The sequence below is a fragment of the Gadus morhua genome, chromosome 14 (assembly GCF_902167405.1).
Source record: "Gadus morhua chromosome 14, gadMor3.0, whole genome shotgun sequence".
In the NCBI taxonomy this organism is placed as follows: Eukaryota; Metazoa; Chordata; class Actinopteri; order Gadiformes; family Gadidae; genus Gadus; species Gadus morhua.
In genome coordinates, this window is record NC_044061.1 from 4,224,891 (window position 1) to 4,244,768 (window position 19,878).

At 51.4% G+C, this 19,878-nt stretch overlaps 2 protein-coding genes across 7 annotated transcripts in view; one reads left to right on the forward strand and one right to left on the reverse strand.

The window, feature by feature from the left end:
• Nucleotides 1-3,064, forward strand: part of gch1 (GTP cyclohydrolase 1) — a 12,714-nt gene extending 9,650 nt beyond the window's left edge. Inside the window, exons 5-6 of the mRNA XM_030378142.1 lie at nt 1-39; nt 1,375-3,064. The exon at nt 1-39 is cut by the window's left edge and continues 46 nt beyond it. Coding sequence (XP_030234002.1) covers nt 1-39; nt 1,375-1,501 — 166 coding nt within the window. The 3' untranslated portion in view covers nt 1,502-3,064. The remainder of the gene's footprint in view (nt 40-1,374) is intronic.
• A 317-nt stretch (nt 3,065-3,381) lies between these two features.
• Nucleotides 3,382-19,878, reverse strand: part of samd4a (sterile alpha motif domain containing 4A) — a 48,148-nt gene continuing 31,651 nt past the window's right edge. For all 6 annotated transcript variants that reach the window (XM_030378136.1, XM_030378138.1, XM_030378139.1 and 3 more), the window contains 7 exons: nt 17,027-17,282; nt 16,013-16,098; nt 15,238-15,356; nt 14,713-14,917; nt 12,341-12,467; nt 9,300-9,383; nt 3,382-7,492 (listed from right to left, as the gene is read on the reverse strand). In XM_030378136.1, the coding sequence (XP_030233996.1) occupies nt 7,464-7,492; nt 9,300-9,383; nt 12,341-12,467; nt 14,713-14,917; nt 15,238-15,356; nt 16,013-16,098; nt 17,027-17,282 (906 nt within the window). In that variant the 3' untranslated portion in view covers nt 3,382-7,463. The remainder of the gene's footprint in view (nt 7,493-9,299; nt 9,384-12,340; nt 12,468-14,712; nt 14,918-15,237; nt 15,357-16,012; nt 16,099-17,026; nt 17,283-19,878) is intronic.

Genomic DNA, 19,878 nt, shown 5'->3' on the forward strand with positions numbered 1-19,878 from the left:
TCTGAAACCCGCCGGGGTCGGGGTGGTGATCGAGGCTACGTAAGTACCTATACGCACGCACGCACGCACGCACGCACGCACGCACGCACGCACGCACGCACGCACGCACGCACGCACGCACGCACGCACGCACGCACGCACGCACGCACGCAGTTCACACACACACAGTTCTTCTGAAAAGGCATTCAGACGTAACAAAAAGAACGGCAGATGTCTTTTTACAGCGTAGGGTTAGGTTTAGCAAAAACATTTTATTTAACCTTTGTTTTCTATTAATTATTAAATGGCATCGATCTCGATGTTGTAAATCATATTGGCCATATTTCCATGTTTAAAAAAGAATGATATTGGTTTTAGGTTCACTGGCTCTTAACGATTGTTTCACAAGCGTTTCAAAGTGTTGTCAAATGTAAATGATTCAGATCATTTGTGTTGATATTCGTATTCTTCTGTTGCTCTTCTTCCCCTCACTCTCTCTCGCTCCTCCCTGGTTCTTGCTCCTCCCTCCCAACTCCTCTCTACCCTTCTCATCTCCTCCCTCCCTGCTCCCCTCCTCTCCTCTCTGCTCCTCCCTGTTCCTCCCTCTCTCTTCTCCTCCCTCTCTCTTCTCCTCCCTCTCTCTTCTCCTCCCTTTCTCTTCTCCTCCCTCTCTCTGTTCCTCCCTCTCTCTTCTCCTCCCTCTCTCTTCTCCTCCCTCACTCTTCTCCTCCCTCTCTCTTCTCCTCCCTCTCTCTTCTCCTCCCTCTCTCTTCTCCTCCCTCTCTCTTCTCCTCCCTTTCTCTTCTCCTCCCTCTCTCTTCTCCTCCCTCTCTCTGCTCCTCCGTCTCTCTTCTCCTCCCTCTCTCTTCTCCTCCCTCTCCCTGCTCCTCCCTCTCTCTTCTCCTCCCTCTCTCTTCTCCTCCCTCTCTCTTCTCCTCCCTCTCTCTGCTCCTCCGTCTCTCTTCTCCTCCCTCTCTCTTCTCCTCCCTCTCCCTGCTCCTCCCTCTCTCTTCTCCTCCCTCTCTCTTCTCCTCCCTCTCTCTTCTCCTCCCTCTCTCTGCTCCTCCGTCTCTCTTCTCCTCCCTCTCTCTTCTCCTCCCTCTCTCTGCTCCTCCCTCTCTCTTCTCCTCCCTCTCTCTGCTCCTCCCTCTCTCTTCTCCTCCCTCTCTCTGCTCCTCCCTCTCTCTTCTCCTCCCTCTCTCTGCTCCTCCCTCTCTCTTCTCCTCCCTCTCTGCTCCTCCCTCTCTCTTCTCCTCCCTCTCTCTTCTCCTCCCTCTCTCTGCTCCTCCCTCTCTCTTCTCCTCCCTCTCTCTTCTCCTCCCTCTCTATTCTCCTCCCTCTCTCTTCTCCTCCCTCTCTCTGCCACTCCCTCTCTCTGCCACTCCCTCTCCTCAGTCACATGTGCATGGTGATGCGCGGCGTGCAGAAGATGAACAGTAAGACAGTGACCAGCACCATGTTGGGGGTCTTCAGGGAGGACCCCAAGACACGCGACGAGTTCCTCACGCTCATCCGGGGCTGAGATGAGGCCCCCCGCAGCCCCTCCACCGCCGTTGACCTTCTCCCTCCGCCTCCTTCTCCTCCTCTTTGCAAAGAGACTCTCTGTTTCCTCCCTGGTTCCTCTGTGTCTGGGCTGGCCACTTGCCATACATAACCTGTGTGTGTGTGTGTGTGTGTGTGGGTGTGTTGGCGCATTTGTGTTTCTCTGTATGAACAAAGAATGTGTGTTTGTGTGTGTGTGCGTACATAATTATGTCTATCCAATATTTTGTGTGTGTGTGTGTGTGTGTCGTACGTGTGCCCATGTTTGAGTGTGTGCACATTTGTGTCACTCTATATCAAAAACAAGTCATCTTTAAATGCCACACGCAAAGTGGTTCATATGTCAACTTTATGAATTCCCCTTTTTCTACTGGTTCAGCATCAGGTCATCGTAGGACGCCTTTACTTTCAGGGACTTGACCCTGCATGCAGAGAGAGGCCCGCCAGCCCGGCCGTTGCTTGGCATGCTGACCCCATGCCGGTCGAGTCTGTGTGGACCTGAGGCTTGTTTACATTGGCCCCTCCGATGGACTTTGTCCCATAGATTCTGGTCAAGCTGCTAGTTTGTGTGTGTGTGTGTGTGTGTGTGTTGTGTGTTGAATCCTTACCTCATCACATCATTTCGGTCGATTAAATTCCAAAAGCATTGGCGGAGGTTTCAGCTTTGAGAGAATGTGTCAGGCTGAAGGGAAGGCCCCTGATTATCCAACGTCTCAGAAACAAGGAAGAAATCGTCCTTTTCGTCCGTCCTTAACGTCTCGATTCACATCCACGTGTCTATGGGGGGTGTGGTGTTTGTCACCGATGGGCTGCTAAACACAGCAGGGTAGTGATCAAAGGACCACGGACGCTGGGCGGGGCGTGGTGGTGTTTCTGTGAGCCGTGAGCGACGCGTTCGGCTGAAGTCCTGTCAGGTGGGATCTGATCCACCTCCATTGGTCCTAGTGGAGCTTGTTAGTGGGATGTCGCTGATTGTTTGCAGCTGTGGATAGTTCTAAGCGGTATTTAAACACTTAGAGGCAGGTCGGATGTGAGGTGCGTCAGAAGAAAAGCTGGACCGAAGACTTAGGTCATAGTAGATTATCTACTTGAATTAATTTTTTGGAAAGTATTCTTTCAATCAAATATTGTGTGTGTGTGTGTTTAATAACCAGGTTATTGTGAATTGTGAACAGAAGCTTGTATTTCCCCCCCTTTATAATAAATTTGCTGGGAAAATGATTGACTGGCAAAATAAAGTTAAATAAATGTGTGTGTATATATATATATATACTGAGTTGAAAGGTGACATTTGTGCTCTGGGTTATTTTAAACATTTAGGCTTATATTAGCCTGGGTTAAAAAAAAATTGAGATGCAAAGGAAAAAGAATACTGTATGATGGTATCATATGTATGTTTTTGTGCACAAATGCCTTTTATGTGTGTGTGCGTGTGTGTGTGTGTGTGTGTGTGCGCGCATGTGCCCCAACCCCCTCTAATCCAATGCCTTATTGATTTGATATTAGAAATGCTATATAAATAAATGATAATGATAACAAATGATAATGAGTTGATTTGTCATACACGCACACATTGCAACTGAAGAAAAAAACTCACCCACAAATTTTGTTTTTGCATACAGACCAGTATATATTTTTTTAACTTTATATCAGCATGGAGAAGTACCTAACAGGATTACACAAACAAAACAGGTGGGCCACACAAGTCCACACAGCTAAAGAAGGTTCTACTGCAAGACAAGACCAGCTGGACGAGTTCCTCCGTCTCTGAAGTCCTCCTCAGGCGCCCTCCATCCGGCCGAGATGAGACAAAGGTCGCATCTCGAGTTTGAAATCCATTAGAAATTTACTTTTTTTTTCTTTTTTTCTTTTACACTTGGGACTAAATATCTTGAGTACAAAAAAAAGGCACTGCCATTTGTTATTCTAAATAGGATCTCCCAGCCTCTGTGCATGCAGTTTTTTTTAATATATAAATATTTTTTTCTGCCTTAATTTTTTATTTTTTTGACGTTTTTGACGTTTTTTGCCCTTTGTTATTGTCTTTTTAATATTATATAATTAAACATACAATACTTTTTGTCAAATATATACGTCAGCCTGCAGTCAATACAGGACAACGGCTCTTTGATATGAAAATAAAACCGAACTAGGGGCACAGTCGAGCAGTAAAACGTTGTTACAGAATTGGTTGACGTTTTGCTAACGAGTCCAGGTAACCAACAGGCAATCATAGAATCTGACAGAAACAAAACTAAAAAAACGAAACCATATTCGTGTCTCAATTAACGCTACATTAAATACACTTATTTTTGGGAATAGCAAGGCGTTAACTGGTAACCGTCAGAAGCCCTCTGGGGACTCGGTAACAGATGGATATCCACACAAAAAACACAAATCAAGCCAAACCCAGAAAGAAAGAAGAAGCAATTTAGTTGTTGTTTTTCTTGCGTGCGTTGCGTAATAATCCAATTTTGAACAACAACAAAAAAATCACTGATTCAACGTAACTACCCTGCAACGTTTCTCAACACATCACACCGCATCATCATCTATGTAAAGGCCCAACCCTGCCTTTGGCATGGAGATACCGCCGGGCAGATAACGCTGAAACTACCGTAACTGGTGTCGCCCATCAGGTGGGACTGCAGGAGGTGCAGTTCACCTCAGCGGCCGACAGAGGGCATTGTTGAGCCCTCCTTTGCTTACCAAAGCCTTTACGTTAGGGTAATCTGAAGTGACCAAAGAGCATTGCTCAAGGGCACACTGCCCTCACAGCTTTGGGATTTCCCCAGGGGTCACCGTGCGGTATGCTTTTAGAAATAAGTTTTAAACATACTGAGAAAAACAACTTTAACATGACACTGGTAGATAACAATATGAGATTATACACCCCGAATTTTCTTTTTAACGCGAACGAAAATAAAAAGGTAAATTAAAGAAAACTATTGTTAATATGAGATGTACGTATGGTCACCAGCCATAACATGTTAATACATATGGTACTTTAAATAATGATACACCCACATGAGTACAAGAATAACCTTTGTGAAAGGTCTGAAAAAAAAAAGAATAAATAATTGTTTGAATCGAGTTTTGACACTGGAAGACTTTGGATACAATGTCCCGAAAAACAAACGTAACCCCTATAATCGAGGAGCTTACTAATACAAAAATAGTTACGCACTGTATCAAAGCAAATGGGTCAATCCACTTCCCGTACAAAAAAGGGGGGGGGCGGGAGAAAGAAAATCATGCCAGTTGTATACAACGCTTTGGCGGGTGGACTGCCATCCACTGCCCTAGTTCAGACACCAGAGCCTATGTTGAGAGCACTTTTGGGTTCAAAACATATGTCGTAGCAGTAGTACATTGCCCACACACGGTGAGACTGTGAGTGTGTTCAGTGACACCCCCACGGGTCTCCCAGGGTTGGACCAATGGTTTAACCTTTGAGCGAACCACCATTCGAGAAGTAATGGGTGTGTTTGTGTGTGGTCAACACTGGTAGGATTCTCTGTGGCTAACCCATGTCCTGGCCTTTGTGGAAACTGCTCACTCCCACCCCTGGTGGTTTGAGAAGGTAAGGCAAGATACCCATCTGAAATCTGAAAGCGCTTCTTGTCTGAAAGCCCTGGCATCCAGCAGTATCATTTGACCGTACACCCCCCATGCTGAATCCACTGTAATGTATAAGAGTAAAAGCGCCATCACATTGCTGATGAAATGTGCTTGAGTTCTGCAGTGCTACTCTCGGTTGGAGGGGTTTGCTTTGGCCAGTAGCTCCGTCTACAGTACGTCTCCTACAACCTCCTCATCATCCCAGGAGATCGAGCCTCACAAATCCGCATCAATGTCTAAGCAAATGCGTCGCGTATCACAGCATCAAGTGCAGAATACAAAAAAAAAAGGAGAAGTCCTTAAGAATTACAAGAAACTAAAATAGAAAATAACTATTAACGACAACATGATCAACACCTCATCCATCGCTCCCGTTTCAAAGCCCTGTTTACACGCAAGGGACTTGAAACGTTGGGGGGGTCTTGCCCCTAGCAGGGCGTCCCCCCTGCTAGTGTTTCACCCACCAGCTTATTTGAACATAAACCTATCCTTTAACCAAGGCTACCGGACACAACGCACACAGAGGATAAATATTAAGACACGGGATAAACTATGAAGGCCTGCAGCACACATCAGATGAGCTGTAACTGGGCGATATGAGATGCGTCCTTTCCAGATCATTCTTGCAGGCGTGATCTTTGCCGCCCGAAAATACAACAAACACAAAAGGAGAAGGCTGTGATGACCACAACACAACATGGGGCTGACTGGATGTGCCGGTTAACTGGGAATCCCACCGCCGACTTGTCCGAGACTTGACCAGCAGGGGGGGTTAGGCACTCGAGAACACAATCTCTGGGAGCAAGGCCCTTCATTGATCGATCATAATAAAAAATAGAACGTCTATGACATGAATCCATTCTTGTCAAGGGGGGGCATTTGAACCCTGCCTACTGCCAACCTGTCAATCACAATTCCCCTCTGGTCTGAGGATCTGTTGAAGCACATTCTCTTGAAACACACCCATACAATTAACGCGTTAACAAAAAAATATGTTGACAATACTCCTGTGCTGATCTCCCATTTAAATGTATATAAAAAAAACTACATGTTCATTGTATAGCGCCTACAAAGGCCATCATTTCAAATAACATATATACGACATATCAACACTATGTAATGAGGCCGCTGCCCAACTCAACTTCCCCTCCCCTGAACTCCCCAACACGACGGGACTTTACTATATCCTTCTCTTCATGAGCCAATCGGAGGGCCTGCCTCTGATTCCATTCCTTTACACATATCCACTTCCCTTTTCCCAATGTCCGCATCGATCATCTCAACTAGTCTTTTACTTTCCGCTTCGTTCTCATAAGTCGCAAACACTTGTTGCGCCATCCTTCGCACCAAACTCATCCTCTTCCGTCACTCTCTCTGTAAAGACTCGCGCCCCCGCTCTACGCATGGCTACGGGTGCGTAAAATAAAGGATGTAAGCACATTGGTTGTAAACTAACGTGATGCCCACTCGTTGGGACGTAAAGCGACGATGGAAGAAGGCCATGGCGGCTTTACGGACACAAACGTTCCCTACCTGAAAATCATATGCGTCTGTACCCCACTGAAGTAGCATCATTATGTAAACAATACATACGTACGTACATCAAATACAAAAATTAGATCAGCCTCCCAAATACTGAGTGAGATACATTCCCAAGAACTCGTTTGCACTCAGTCATAATTCCGAAACCCACTTTGGGGGGAATCCTGAAGCTCAGACCGTGTCAGTTTAATGTGTCTGCCTCGTTCTGCCTGTTACATGAGGTACTCCTATTATATTAAAAAAATACAAACTGCTTTTCTTTTTTCCTTTTGGGGTCGGGGATGGGGGTTAGGGAGGGGTGGATATCAGTGTGTCACAGGGACTCTGTTGATCCGTAGTCTCCCTCATCCACATCCCTGTGTTTCCACTCTGCTGACATGAGCCCATTAGGTTTGGTGCGGGGGTCGGGGGGTGCAGTACCTCCTGCCGCCTGCCAGAGGGCGCTCTGCACCTACTCGTCCAGCAACATGTTTCACACGCCTCTCTCCCATCCTCAGGCATCGCCGGTTGAAAGCATGCATGCTGGGATAGCAGGAAGCGTGTGCGTCTTCAATCTCCCCCCCCCACCCCCCCTCCGCTCCCAAACCGACGGGACGCGTCTGTGTGAACGCTGGCGTTGACCTGCTGATTGCTGATTGGCTCTCTTGTCCGTTGGTGGAACCCTCTCTCATTGGTTGGAGAGGAGGGGGGGCGGAGCAGATTGGTTACTTCCAGGTGACGTTTCGTGAGAGAGCCTCACACACCTGTGCTGTCCGGCTGCTCTCCCTCAGGTCCTCTGTTCATATTGTGGACGTGCGGTCAGCACCGTCTGATAGGAAGACAAACGCACAACAAAAGAGAAGGACGTGAGCACAACAAGTGTGTTCAGGACAAGTGTGTGGGACCAAACTGTGAGCTCTGTCTTACACACTGACAGCACAAAATGAGCGCCAATCGAACCAGCCCACTGCAGGCCCATGTTTCACCACAGGTAGCGCAGTCCTGGGCGTTGGCTTGTTTTCTTTGGTCTGATTCGATATGTTTGCTAAGAGTTTCATGTGTAAACACAGAACAAAATGATGTTCACCCATTTCATGTCAATACACTGGAAACTGATTTGATGGTTTAGGGACTTGGATTGAATTGGTTTGGGTCGATTTCCTGTCCCAGCTGCGTTGACGTTGTGGGGGGGGGGCAGGCCAGGGAACAGCCAGGAGACTCTGGCCGTGTCTAAGGTGGCATTCCACCCTCTACGACATTCCCCCCCTCCTCTGCCAACCTCTGCTCCAGGAGAGAGATCGCCAAACCCTTGCACGCACACAGACACACTCATACGCACGCACGCGCAAATCATATATACTCAAACACGGCACACACACACACGCACAGACACAGACACACATACACACACACACACACGCATCCACACAGAAACACACACACACACACACACATACACACACAAACACACACAAGCACACGCAAATCACATATACTCAAACACGGCAAACACCCACACGCACAGACACACATACACACACACACACAGAAACACACAAGCACACACACACACACACACACACAAAGCAGGGCTTGTCTGGGGCTCGGGGCTGGGCACTGAGGCCCTCTGTCTCGGAGTCTCGGTGGAGCGGCGGGACGGGGGGGCTGTGATGACGGGCTGCGGTGGTCTTATTCCGTGCAGAATACGCACTTCACGCCGACGTAGGGAACCTCCCCCCCCCCCCCCCCCCCCCCTCCCCCCCGGCGGCGGGCGGGGTTCCCGCCACGCAGGTCACCGGCTGACGCGGCCCCCGGACGATCAGAAGGTTGGCTTTGTGGGAACCGATCCTGAACGCAGCCGCAGCCCCCCCCCCCCCCCCCCCCCGAGACCGCTGCACCCCCAGAAAGCTCAGCACTACGGGCCGGCTAGCGTTGCACCCGCTGGCTAACAGGGCGGGGGAGGGGGGGGAAAGAGAGAGGGGGGGGAGAGAGAGAGAGAGAGAGAAAGAGGGTGAGGGAGAGAGAGAGGGGGGGGAGAGAGGGAGAGAGAGAGAGAGAGAGAGAGAGAGAGAGAGAGAGAGAGAGGGGGAGAGAGAGAGAGAGAGAGAGAGAGAGAGAGAGAGAGAGAGAGAGAGAGAGAGAGAGAGAGAGGGGGGAGAGGGGGGGAGAGAGAGCGATAGAGGGGGGGGAGAGGGGGGGGAAGAGAGAGAGAGAAAGAGGGGGGGGGGGAGAGAGAGAGCGAGAGAGAGTGAGAGAGAGCGAGAGAGAGCGAGAGAGAGAGCGAGAGAGAGAGAGGTGTAGAGAGGGAGACATAGAGCAATAGAGAGAGAGATGGAGAGCTGGGCTGAGCTCTCCTATGCGAGCATAGTATTCATATTGTGCTGAGATGCAAGCAGGCGTGGTTTTAAAGTGCGGGACAAAGGACATGTTATAATCCTTTCTCATTAAATACACCCATTTAATATTCAAAGTATTCAGTTTACATAAAACAACCCCGGAGCTGTGTCCGATCTTAAATCTGGCGTCGCACATGTTGTTCCTGAGTCCCAGACTCAGCAATCCCAACAACAACAACAACAACAACAACAACATAACAATTGGGGCAGCAAACAAAGGGAACATCCTGAATGAATTACCTCCCAAGGCGTGCTCGGTCATGCTGAGACACAGCGACTCCAGCCGGTTGTTGATGTCCGGCTCGTTCACCGACAACTGCAGATCTGTGGGACAGGAACAACGCGAGTTATGTATGCGATGGACGTTCAACCGTGTGCATCGTTATTCCCATGCCTTAGGGGGCGCTCTTCGGCACCTGTTGAGTGTAACTTGTAACATTATTCCGGTGCTGGTGATTGAGAGTGAAGATGGATGGATGGACGTCTCGATCTGCGTTCTTGCGTCGCCCTGTTACTAACAAGTTATCCTTACATTATATAATGAACAGACAGTAATAATGTGACTCAACCCAGCGTCTGACCAGGGATTCAAACCCCCAACCCAGAGAGATTCAGAGGCTGAGGCAGAAGTGTTGGCAGGTCGTCCGGGACAGAGGTCGACCACGGAGCGACCGGAGTGTCGATCTGGAGAATTGATCGCTTTTTCTTTTTTGTAGTCATGAGGTTGAACGAGGGCTCTTCTGATTGGTGGACACAGTGTTCCGTTTCAGAGCAGATACTCTAATTATGCGAGGGTAAGGTCATGTGTTGGGCCGATTGATTTGAAATCAAAACATACTCTGCATGTCTCCTTTCAAAGAGAGAACATGCAGGGGGGGGGGGGGGGGGGGGGGGAATCAGATTGGCCACAAATCCCTGGAAACTTTATCAGACAATGATGCCTCACATGCCTATTTCCTCTTAACATCCCCCCTCCATACACACACACTCACATACAGACTCACACACTTATACAGACACACACACACCCACACACACACAGACACACACACCTCCATTATAATCAGATCATACCACGATTCCAATTAACCCCGGGCTTAGCATCAGAATCCCTGTCGCTCTAACACAATGGAGGCCTCGACTCTCTGCTCCTAGCATTGAAGTGTGCGGCGATGGGTCAACAACCACAAAGCCTGCTCCAGCTCCCCGATACGCCTATACCTACACCTATACCTAGGACTGTTGTTACCGGGTTACCGGGTTCACATCCATCCTGCACCACCCCCCTTCACCCAACGTGACCCTCGCCGCGGAGGTCAAACGTGATCAGACCAGGCGCTCCAGGGAGGTGACAAGCCCCGCAAGGTTTTGAATTAGACCTAGTGGTCCACAAGGGGCTATTTATAGGTCCTCGCCCTAACCACGCCACATACTACAGGGAAACAAACAAACAAACACACACGCACCCGCGCCCACGCAAGCACACACACGCACGTACGTACGTAGCGGCGCACACGCACACACACAAACACAAACACACTGACACAGATTGGTGGCGTTTCAGTGATTTAATCCGGTGCTAAATCAGGGCTGGAATGACACACAGTATTTGGGTTTTGTGAGCGGGAGAGCCGGGTGTGTTTGTGTTCCGAGCGTGAGAGTGCCTCGACTAGACCTTCATCCCCTCATGCTCGCTGCTTTGACTGTCTTTAATCAGTCCCCTCATCCGTCCAACCATGCGAACACAAAGGATGAAAACGGAGAAAAGCGAGAGGGTGAGCGAGAGAAACAGACACACACCTACACACCTACACACACACACACACACACACACACACACACACACACACACACACACACACACACACACACACACACACACACACACACACACACACACACACACACACACACACACACGGGAGAGAGACAGAGAGAGAGCCAGAGAGAGAGCGATTTTGTCTTTCCAATCAAATACCCTGGCCCTGCTCCAGCTGTAACCACCCCAGAATGTGTGTGTGTGTCTGTGTGTGCGCTACGTGTGTGTGTGTCTCTATGTGTGTGTGTGTGTGTAGCTCTAGGTGTAGGTGTATGTGTGTATGTGTGTGTGTATTCGTATGTGTGTGTGTAGCACTAGGTGTGTGTGTGTGTGTGTGTGTGTGTGTGTGTGTGTGTGTGTGTGTGTGCTGTGTGTGCATGACTCTGCAGAGTTGTCGGGCGAGGGCGTGGCGCAGGGAGGGGCCAGTGTGTGTGTCTGCGTGCGGGATAGGGTGCAAGGGTGCCCCGGCCGCCGTGCACACAAAGAGCCTCATTGTGAGAGTCCCCTGACTTGCCTCCCCCCCCTCCCCTCCCCTCCCCTCCTCCTCCCCCCCCCATCCCTCCCCCTGGCTTCCTCTCTCAAGGCACATTCCCTGCCTCCCTCCTGAAAGCCCTAGGCCCTCGCTCTGTGAACCAGAGACACACCGGGCTGTGTGTGTCTGTGTGTGTCTGTGTGTGTCTGTGTGTGTCTGTGTGTGCGTCCTGTGTGTGTCTGTGTGTGCGTCCTGTGTTTGAACGAGAAAGGGAGCACAGTTTTTCCTCGTTCCAATAATGTCCAGACAGTATCGAGGGCGATGGAGTCTGGGACTGTATCGGGGGGGGGGGGGGGGGGGGGGGGGTACCGGGGTAGACAGGAGAACTGTCTGGGACGGGGGCCCCCACCTATCATGAGGTCAGTGTAGGAAACGCAAAGAAGGCGAGGGAGCACGTGGTTCACGGGTAGGAGTCACATTTACGTTGAGGGCATTTAGCAGACGCTTTTATCCAAGTACGTTCGTCAGAAGATATGAGTGAGGTAGTAAGTGTTATCAGGCGGTCTTACTCTCCATGACCGTGTGTGCGTGTGCGTGTGTGTGTGTGTGTGTGTGTGTGTGTGTGTGTGTGTGTGTGTGTGTGTGTGTGTGGGTGCGCGTGCACCTGCGTGATGATCGCACACGCTCACACACAGGCTCACACACACAGGGTCACACACACACACACACACACACACACACACACACACACACACACACACACACACACACTCACAGGTCTCATAAGGTGCCGTCAACACAAACACCCTTCCTTCCCCCTCCCCCACATCCATCCGATCTGTTGGGAGCGCCGTTGTGGGGGGGCGGGGGGGGGGGGGGGCGGGGGGTAAATGTGTGTGAGAGCTGTTTTCCCTCCGCATTCCCCCTGCGAGCCGTTTCGGGGCGGCGTGGGACAGGACGTGCCGCGGCCTGCCGGCTGCGTCTGCTCACCCGCCTGCTGGAACATGGCCAGCGTGCGCGGGGTGGTGTGCACGGGCAGGGAGCGGGTGCGCTGCACCGAGCTGTGGCTGCGGCTCGGCATGCTGTTGCTGCCCCCCGGGTTGGCGAACCACAGGCCCTGTGGAGGGGGAGACGGGGGGGAGAGAGAGAGAGAGGGGGGGGGGGGGGGGGGAGACGGACACAGGTTAACGATCACGACACATCGACGCGCTGGGATCGGCGCCGATCGCTCGCTGACTCATCGCCCTTATCATACTCGTCGTCGTACTCATCGTCATCGTCATATTCTTCGCTGTCATCATCTGACACTTCATCCTCCTCCTCATCATCATCATCATCATCATCATCATCACCTCATCTTCATCATCCTCCTATACCACAAACTGGGTTGAAACGTAGTCTTTCTTGTTGTTTCAGCACCATAGAGAGGAGCTTCCCTGGCCTTTTATGGCTATCATGGTTATTCTGTGTGGTCGGTGATACGGTGACGAGACAGAGAGGCGGTAACACGGTATCGGCAGGAGGGATACAGGATGTGATGACTCGGCAATGGAGATCTCTTGGCAAACACGTTTGTTTGTGTGACGTCAAACCACACACACACCCCGAGGCCAGGCTTTCGTTTGACCTAAGCGGCACGGACGAGAGTATAGCCTCGCGTTTAGCGCAGCGTCAGTATAGTATACTACTATAGAATGGTAGAGTAGAGTAGAGTGAGGAGAGTACACTCTGCTCTAACCCCCACCTCCTTCTGTCTGGCCTAGAACTAATGACAGTCTGAAGACACTCACCGCACACATTCCTCTGCAGAACCTAACAGTTATACCTTCAGACGTCCGTCCCCCAACACACACACACTCCATCTCTCTCGCCCCCTCTCCCGGCCTTCCACGACAGAGGGCCAGGGAATAACAGGAAATGCCTGTGCGCTGTTCTCACCGCCTCCCCAGTAATGCTCTCTCTCTCTCTCTCTCTCTCTCTCTGTTCTGTTGCCCCTCCTCCTCATCTGACACCACAGCTAGCTATGAGTCACAGCCCCCCCCCCCCCTGCAACACCCCCACCCCGAAACACACACACACACACCCAAAGTCTGCTACGCACGTTCTACAACACAGCATGGTGGTGGGGGGGGCATTCTGACCATTTCCCCCCATTGTCAGGGACGCCCGCAGAGGCAAGAGGACAGTCGAAGACACAGAGAGAGAGAGAGAGAGAGAGAGAGAGAGAGAGAGAGAGAGAGAGAGAGAGAGAGAGAGAGAGAGAGAGAGAGAGAGAGAGAGAGAGAGAGAGAGAGAGAGAGAGAGAGAGACAGAGAGAGACAGAGAGAGAGAGAGAGAGAGAGAGAGAGAGAGAGACAGACAAAAGGGCGAGAGAGGAGGAAGGAAAAAGAGGCGTGGCGAGGGCCGGTACCTGACACAGCTCCAGAGTTCCACTCGGAGCTCAGTGCTGATGCAGGGTCCCTGGAATGTGGGGGGGGCCCGCCTACAAGTTCCATCCACCTCAGGTCACCCCCCGACACAACCCACCCTCCACCACACACACACACACACACACACACAAACACACACACACACACACACACACGCACACACACACACACACCTGCACGCACACACACACACACACACACCTGCGCACACACACACACACACACACACACACACACACACACACACACACACACACACAAAGACACTCACACACACACAAACACAGACACAGACACACAAAAGTTCCTCTTCCAGTAGGGAATGCGGCCGGAGACGAGGGAAGTCCGCTATCTAGGTGAGTGTCAACAGAGTTGCTGGAATGCACATTCTCAGCCTGGCACAAACAGAGAGTCACACCTATACAGCGGGACGTATTGTTCCGCTGAGATTTTCAGAGTCTGACATGGTTTTCCTGTTTTCCATCTTCCATCAACATTCCTTAAACAGCAGTCTCACCCACCTGTCTCACTTATTATTTATTATCACTTTCCTCTCTCACCGTCTCAACTACTGGGTACATCAGCGGTCTCACACACCTGTCTCACCTACTAGTTCCATCCGCTGTCTCACCCACGTCTCCCCTACTGGTCCCCATCACCCACCTGTCTCTCCTACTGGTTCCCATCACCCACATGTCTCTCCTACTGGTCCCCATCACCCACATGTCTCTCCTACTGGTTCCCATCACCCACATGTCTGCCCTCCTGGTCCCCATCACCCACCTGTCTCTCCTACTGGTCCCCATCACCCACATGTCTCCCCTACTGGTCCCCATCACCCACCTGTCTCTCCTACTGGTTCCCATCACCCACATGTCTCTCCTACTGGTCCCCATCACCCACATGTCTCTCCTACTGGTCCCCATCACCCACCTGTCGGCCCTGCTTGAGCCCGGTGGGCGTGCTGCTGGAGCTGCGTGGCGTGGGCCCCAGGAGGCCCCCGGTCCCCAGGGCCCCCAGCCGGGCCCCGGGGAGGCTCCGGGAGGGCATCTGGAACTGCCTCAGGCTCCTCCTGACAGACACGGCGCTGCCCACGCAGCCGGCCGTGGGGAGGGAGTTGGACTGGCCGAAACCACGGCTAGGGAGGGGGGAGGGAGGGGGGGAGGGGGAGTGGGAGAGAGGAGGGAGGGAGGGGGAGAGGAAGAGAGGAGGGAGAGAGGATGGGGGATAGGGAGGGATGATGGGGAGGGAGAGAGGGGGATGGAGGGAGGGAGGGAGCGAGGAGGGGGAGGGATGGGGAGGGAGAGAGAGGGGGAGAGAGGGGGAGGGAGAAAGGATGGGGGAGGTGGGGGACAGAAAGGAGAGCTTGTGTTAACAGCCTGTGGACGGTGCGCCTGCTCTCTGACGTCGACCTTACGGAACCAGATTCCCACGGCGTTCCCGAGCTCTGCCTCGTACCTCCGTTGCTGACGGTAGCCCGCTAGGTCGAGGAGGGTTTTCCTCGGAATGGACCGGAACAACCGCTGGACCTGCTGTTTCCATGACAACAACCTCTTCCTCTGCGTCTCGGTGAAGGACTGCAGAGAGGGGGGGGGGGGGGGGGGGGGGGGGGGGGGACAGATAGAGAGCGTTTCAGAGAGCACGAGCCTCAACGCCGAGAGCGAGACTCCTGTGTCTGAGAGTACGTCTGAGTCGTCGAGCTCCCGGAGTAAACGGACTGCATTTACGTTGCGCTTTTCTAACCGGCGGCCATTCAAAGTGCTTTTACAATATTGCCTAAATTTCACCCATTCACGCTCTCATTCGCACACCGACGGCGGTGTCAACCACGCAAGGAGACAGCCAGCTCGTCAGGAGCAGTCAGGGTGAGGTGTCTTGCTCAGGGACACCTCGACACTCCAGCGGTGGGGATCGAACTAGCAACCTTCCGGTTACAAGCCAACCCGCTCTACCTCCTGAGCCACATGCCGGCTCTTTGGTAGTAGTCGGCGCCTCACACAGAAGCAGGAGACACACAGCACATATCAGCCTCACAACTCTCGCCTGCACGGGGACCACAGATGCAAATGAGCTATTCAGCTAACTCTGGTTCAGAACCGGTTATGTACATGGTCCCCGTCAACTAAACCAACAAGCTAAACTAAATCTAGACTACGGCTCTGTAAGGCTACCTCCCGCCGGTTGGGAGGCACCGCCAGGTGGACTGGTGGTGAAACAGTCTCCCCATACATACCTCGTGGATGACACACTTGTCGATCAGCTGCAGGTAGGAGCTGATGTTCTCCTCGTCCGGTCGGGACACCAGCAGCTGTGTGCAAACTAGGGGCAGAAGAAGGGGTTAGGAGACGAGGGAAGTCCGCTATCTAGGTGAGTGTAAACAGAGCCGCTGGAATGCACATTCTCAGCCTGGCACAAACAGAGAGTCACACCTGTACAGTGGTACATATTGTCACGCTGGTTCTCAGAATCCTCAGAGAGTTTCAGAGAACAGTCTGACTTGGTTTTCCTGTCTGCCATCTTCCTTCAACCTTCCGTAAACAGCGGTCTCACCCACCTGTCTCACCTATTTGTTAGTATCACTTTCCTGTCCCACCCACCTATCGCTCCTACTGGTTACCATTGACTACCTGTCTCACCAACCTGTTTCACCAAACGGTTACATCACCTGTCTCACCGAATGTTACCATCACCTGTTTCACCCAACCGTCTCAACTACTGGGTACATCACCGGTCTCACACACCTGTTTAACCTACTGGTTTCATCACCTGTCTCACCCACCTGTCTCACATACTAGGTCCTCTATCTTAGTCTGCGAGGGGATCGTCCTACGACCCAGTTCTTGGTTCAGAAGGGGGTCGATCATCCCCTGCCACGTTGGAACCCCGCTTTCCTCATCGGTTCATAAATAGACACACAGAGCGGGCCGCATTGCGCTCTGGTTTTACTAGTCGGTGCCTTGATAAGGGAACGTTTCAACACTGAACCACACTATAGCTCCCTAACATAACCTCACTATAATAAAACAAGATTCCATACCATGTATCACTAGGACATGGTTACAAAGGCCTTGATTGGGTGATTAGGTGGCAAGGCAAACGCCTGGCCTTAGGGAGGGAGGGAGGGAGGGAGGGAGGGAGGGAGGGAGGGGGGAGGGGGGGAGGGAGGGAGGGAGGGAGGGGAGGAAGGGAGGGAGGGAGGGAGGGATGGAGGGAGGGATGGAGGGAGGGAGGGAGGGAGGGGCCCTACCTTTGCCCATGACGCGTGTGAACTGGCTGGGGAGGTCTCCCTCGGCGACGGCGCTGGCCCCGGCCTCGCCCTCGCCCCCGCCCCCTCCGGCCAGGTGGGAGCCGGGGGCGACGCTCTTGCTGTCGGGCCCCAGCAGAGGGCGCTGTGGCGAGGCCCCGTCCCCGTCGTCGCCGCCGCTGAAGGCCTTGATGGGCGTGCCGATCATCTGGTGGAGCTCCTGCAGCGGGGCGCGCAGGTTACCCCCCTCCAGGACGTCCTGGGGGGAGGGAGAGAGGGGGAGAGGGGGAGGGAGAGGGAGGGAGAGAGGGGGAGGAAGAGAGGGGGAGAGAGAGAGAGAGAGAGAGAGAGAGAGAGAGAGAGAGAGAGAGAGAGAGAGAGAGAGAGAGAGAGAGAGAGAGAGAGAGAGGGAGAGACAGAGGAAGAGGGTGAGAGAGGGCCAGGGTTGGGTGGTTAGGACAGTCGTAAAAACTGAGACCTCCAGGAAAGCTGTTTTTTCTACAATGTGTGTTTCTGTCCTGGTCTTTAATTTTCCATCTTTTTTTTTTAAGTGGCGACTTGTTTTGAATATTTTTTATTCCCTCTGTGAGTTTGTCCATCGTGGATCACATCCCGTCGGCCTCCCTCCTCCTACCCACTGGGGTCCTTTGAACGCTCTTGAGCAAGGCAAATATATACTTAACTTGTTGTCATGTGGGCTAATTGACAGGAAGAATTTGTAGAGCAATGCAGGGCATGGCCACACAAACCCGTTCCACAGAGCCTCAGTATCAATCGGTGGGGTAAGACGTCCGCATCAGACCAGCACATCAAGAGAGAGAGAGAGCGAGAGCGCGCGAGAGAGAGAGAGAGAGAGAGAGAGAGAGAGAGAGAGAGAGAGAGAGAGAGAGAGAGAGAGAGAGAGAGAGAGAGAGAGAGACAGAGAGAGAGAGACAGAGAGAGAGAGAGAGAGAGAGAGGCAGAGATAGAGAGAGAGAGAGAGCGAGAGCGAGAGAGAGAGACAGCGAGAGAGAGAGGCAGAGAGAGAGAGAGAGAGAGAGGCAGAGAGAGTAGAGAGAGAGAGAGAGAGAGAGAGAGAGAGAGAGAGAGAGAGAGAGAGAGAGGCAGAGAGAGAGAGAGAGAGAGCGAGAGAGATAGCAAGAGTGATAGAAAGAGAGAGCGAGAGTGTGAGAGAGCAAGAGACAGCACAATATGAAGGGACAGCGATCCTCGCGGCCTTGTGACCTAGGCAGAGAATAGTGTAATTCCAAAAATACACACATGGCGCGTTTTCTCTCTCACTTCGGTCCACGTACGTCATATTCGCCAGCACCGCCCAACCCCCCCCCCCCCCATCCAAAATACCAAGCAACAGGTGTCTCCGCCCTCACCCCCCGACCCTCCCCCCGGCGAGGGAGAGCGGGACAGGACGACGACAACATATATTTTATAAGGGCGTAGGTGATGAATAGGCTATTCAACCTCCTTAACAAGTGGGCCGAAAAGGAAAACCACTGGGGGTTCATGGGCCACACAGAGTAAAACTACGTGAATGATTCGCTACAAATAAATCCTACTTAAAGTAGTGTTAATAGGGGGTGTGACGAGATCTCGTGCCACGAGATCTCGTCGATTTTTAACCCGACGGGTAATATCGTCGAGTGCCACGAGATCTCGCGAGAGTAAACTCGACGATATTACCCGTCGGGTTAAAAATCTGTCACGCGAGATTTGTGAGCTATCCAAACTTCTATTTGTGGCCTGTAGGGGCAGTAATGCGCCTTTCCTACGTCCAGAATGACGTCGGAAAATACCCGTATTACCGTCGAAGATGCCCCCGCCACTTTTAAATCATTTGTTTGGCAGCATTTTGGGTACCTGGCGGAAATGATGAATGGCAGTACAGTGACTGATAAGACGGACAATCCCAAGTTGTCAGTGACATACTTGGTCAGACTCTGTTTGCACCATTGGCACTCTGTATTGACGGAGTAGAACTTTGAATTGATTTTGCACATAATATTGTTTGCACTTGAAAAAAAGCGAATTATTTAATTTAATTTATTTTACATCAACTTTTATAAATTTTAGTTTTAGTTTCAATTTCATGCATGTGAAGAGTTATAATAAAACATTTCAAAATGCATGTGCAACTCGGTTAAATAAAAGTCTGTTGGTCCAGTCATATATTTTGTCATTGCAGTTTTCTAAAAATCTCGTCTCGTCTCGTTCTCGTGAACCGAATATCGTGTCTCGTCTCGTCTCGTGAGCTGAGTGTATCGTCACACCCCTAGTGTTAACTTAATATATATAGTACTACTACATGGAATAAACTTGTCAGACGCATTCCTACCTTCTTCACTTTTAATCACATATTTTGGACACGTATTTAGAATTAAACAATGTTGTTTCAATCATCACAAAACAGAAGTACTTACATTTTGAGCCAGTGAGTCAGTGAGAAAGATTGCACTGCCTTGTTTGCCTGGTTTGGCTCATCCTGAGACACTCATGCAGCTTCTCATAGGTCATGGAGCAAAGTGCCCTTGTTCTGACGGCATTCATATGAGAAAAGCTAGACTCACAGGTATCGGTTGAGCCAAACATTGTCAGAATAAGTGATGCCAGTTCCTGATTGTGGGGTACTGATACTGGCTAGTATCACCGGCTACACACAGAAACCTGATTTGCATGCAACTATGTTTCTTCTTTATTTTATTTATTTATTGCATGCAACCCCTTGCGGGCCAGAAAAAAATTAAGAGGGGCCGCATTTGGCCCACGGGCCGCTAGTTGATTAGGCCTGGCCGTGTGTCCCTGTCCGCCTGTCCCGCTCGTGTCCCATTGTCCAGGGACCGGACCCCACGGTCCCAATG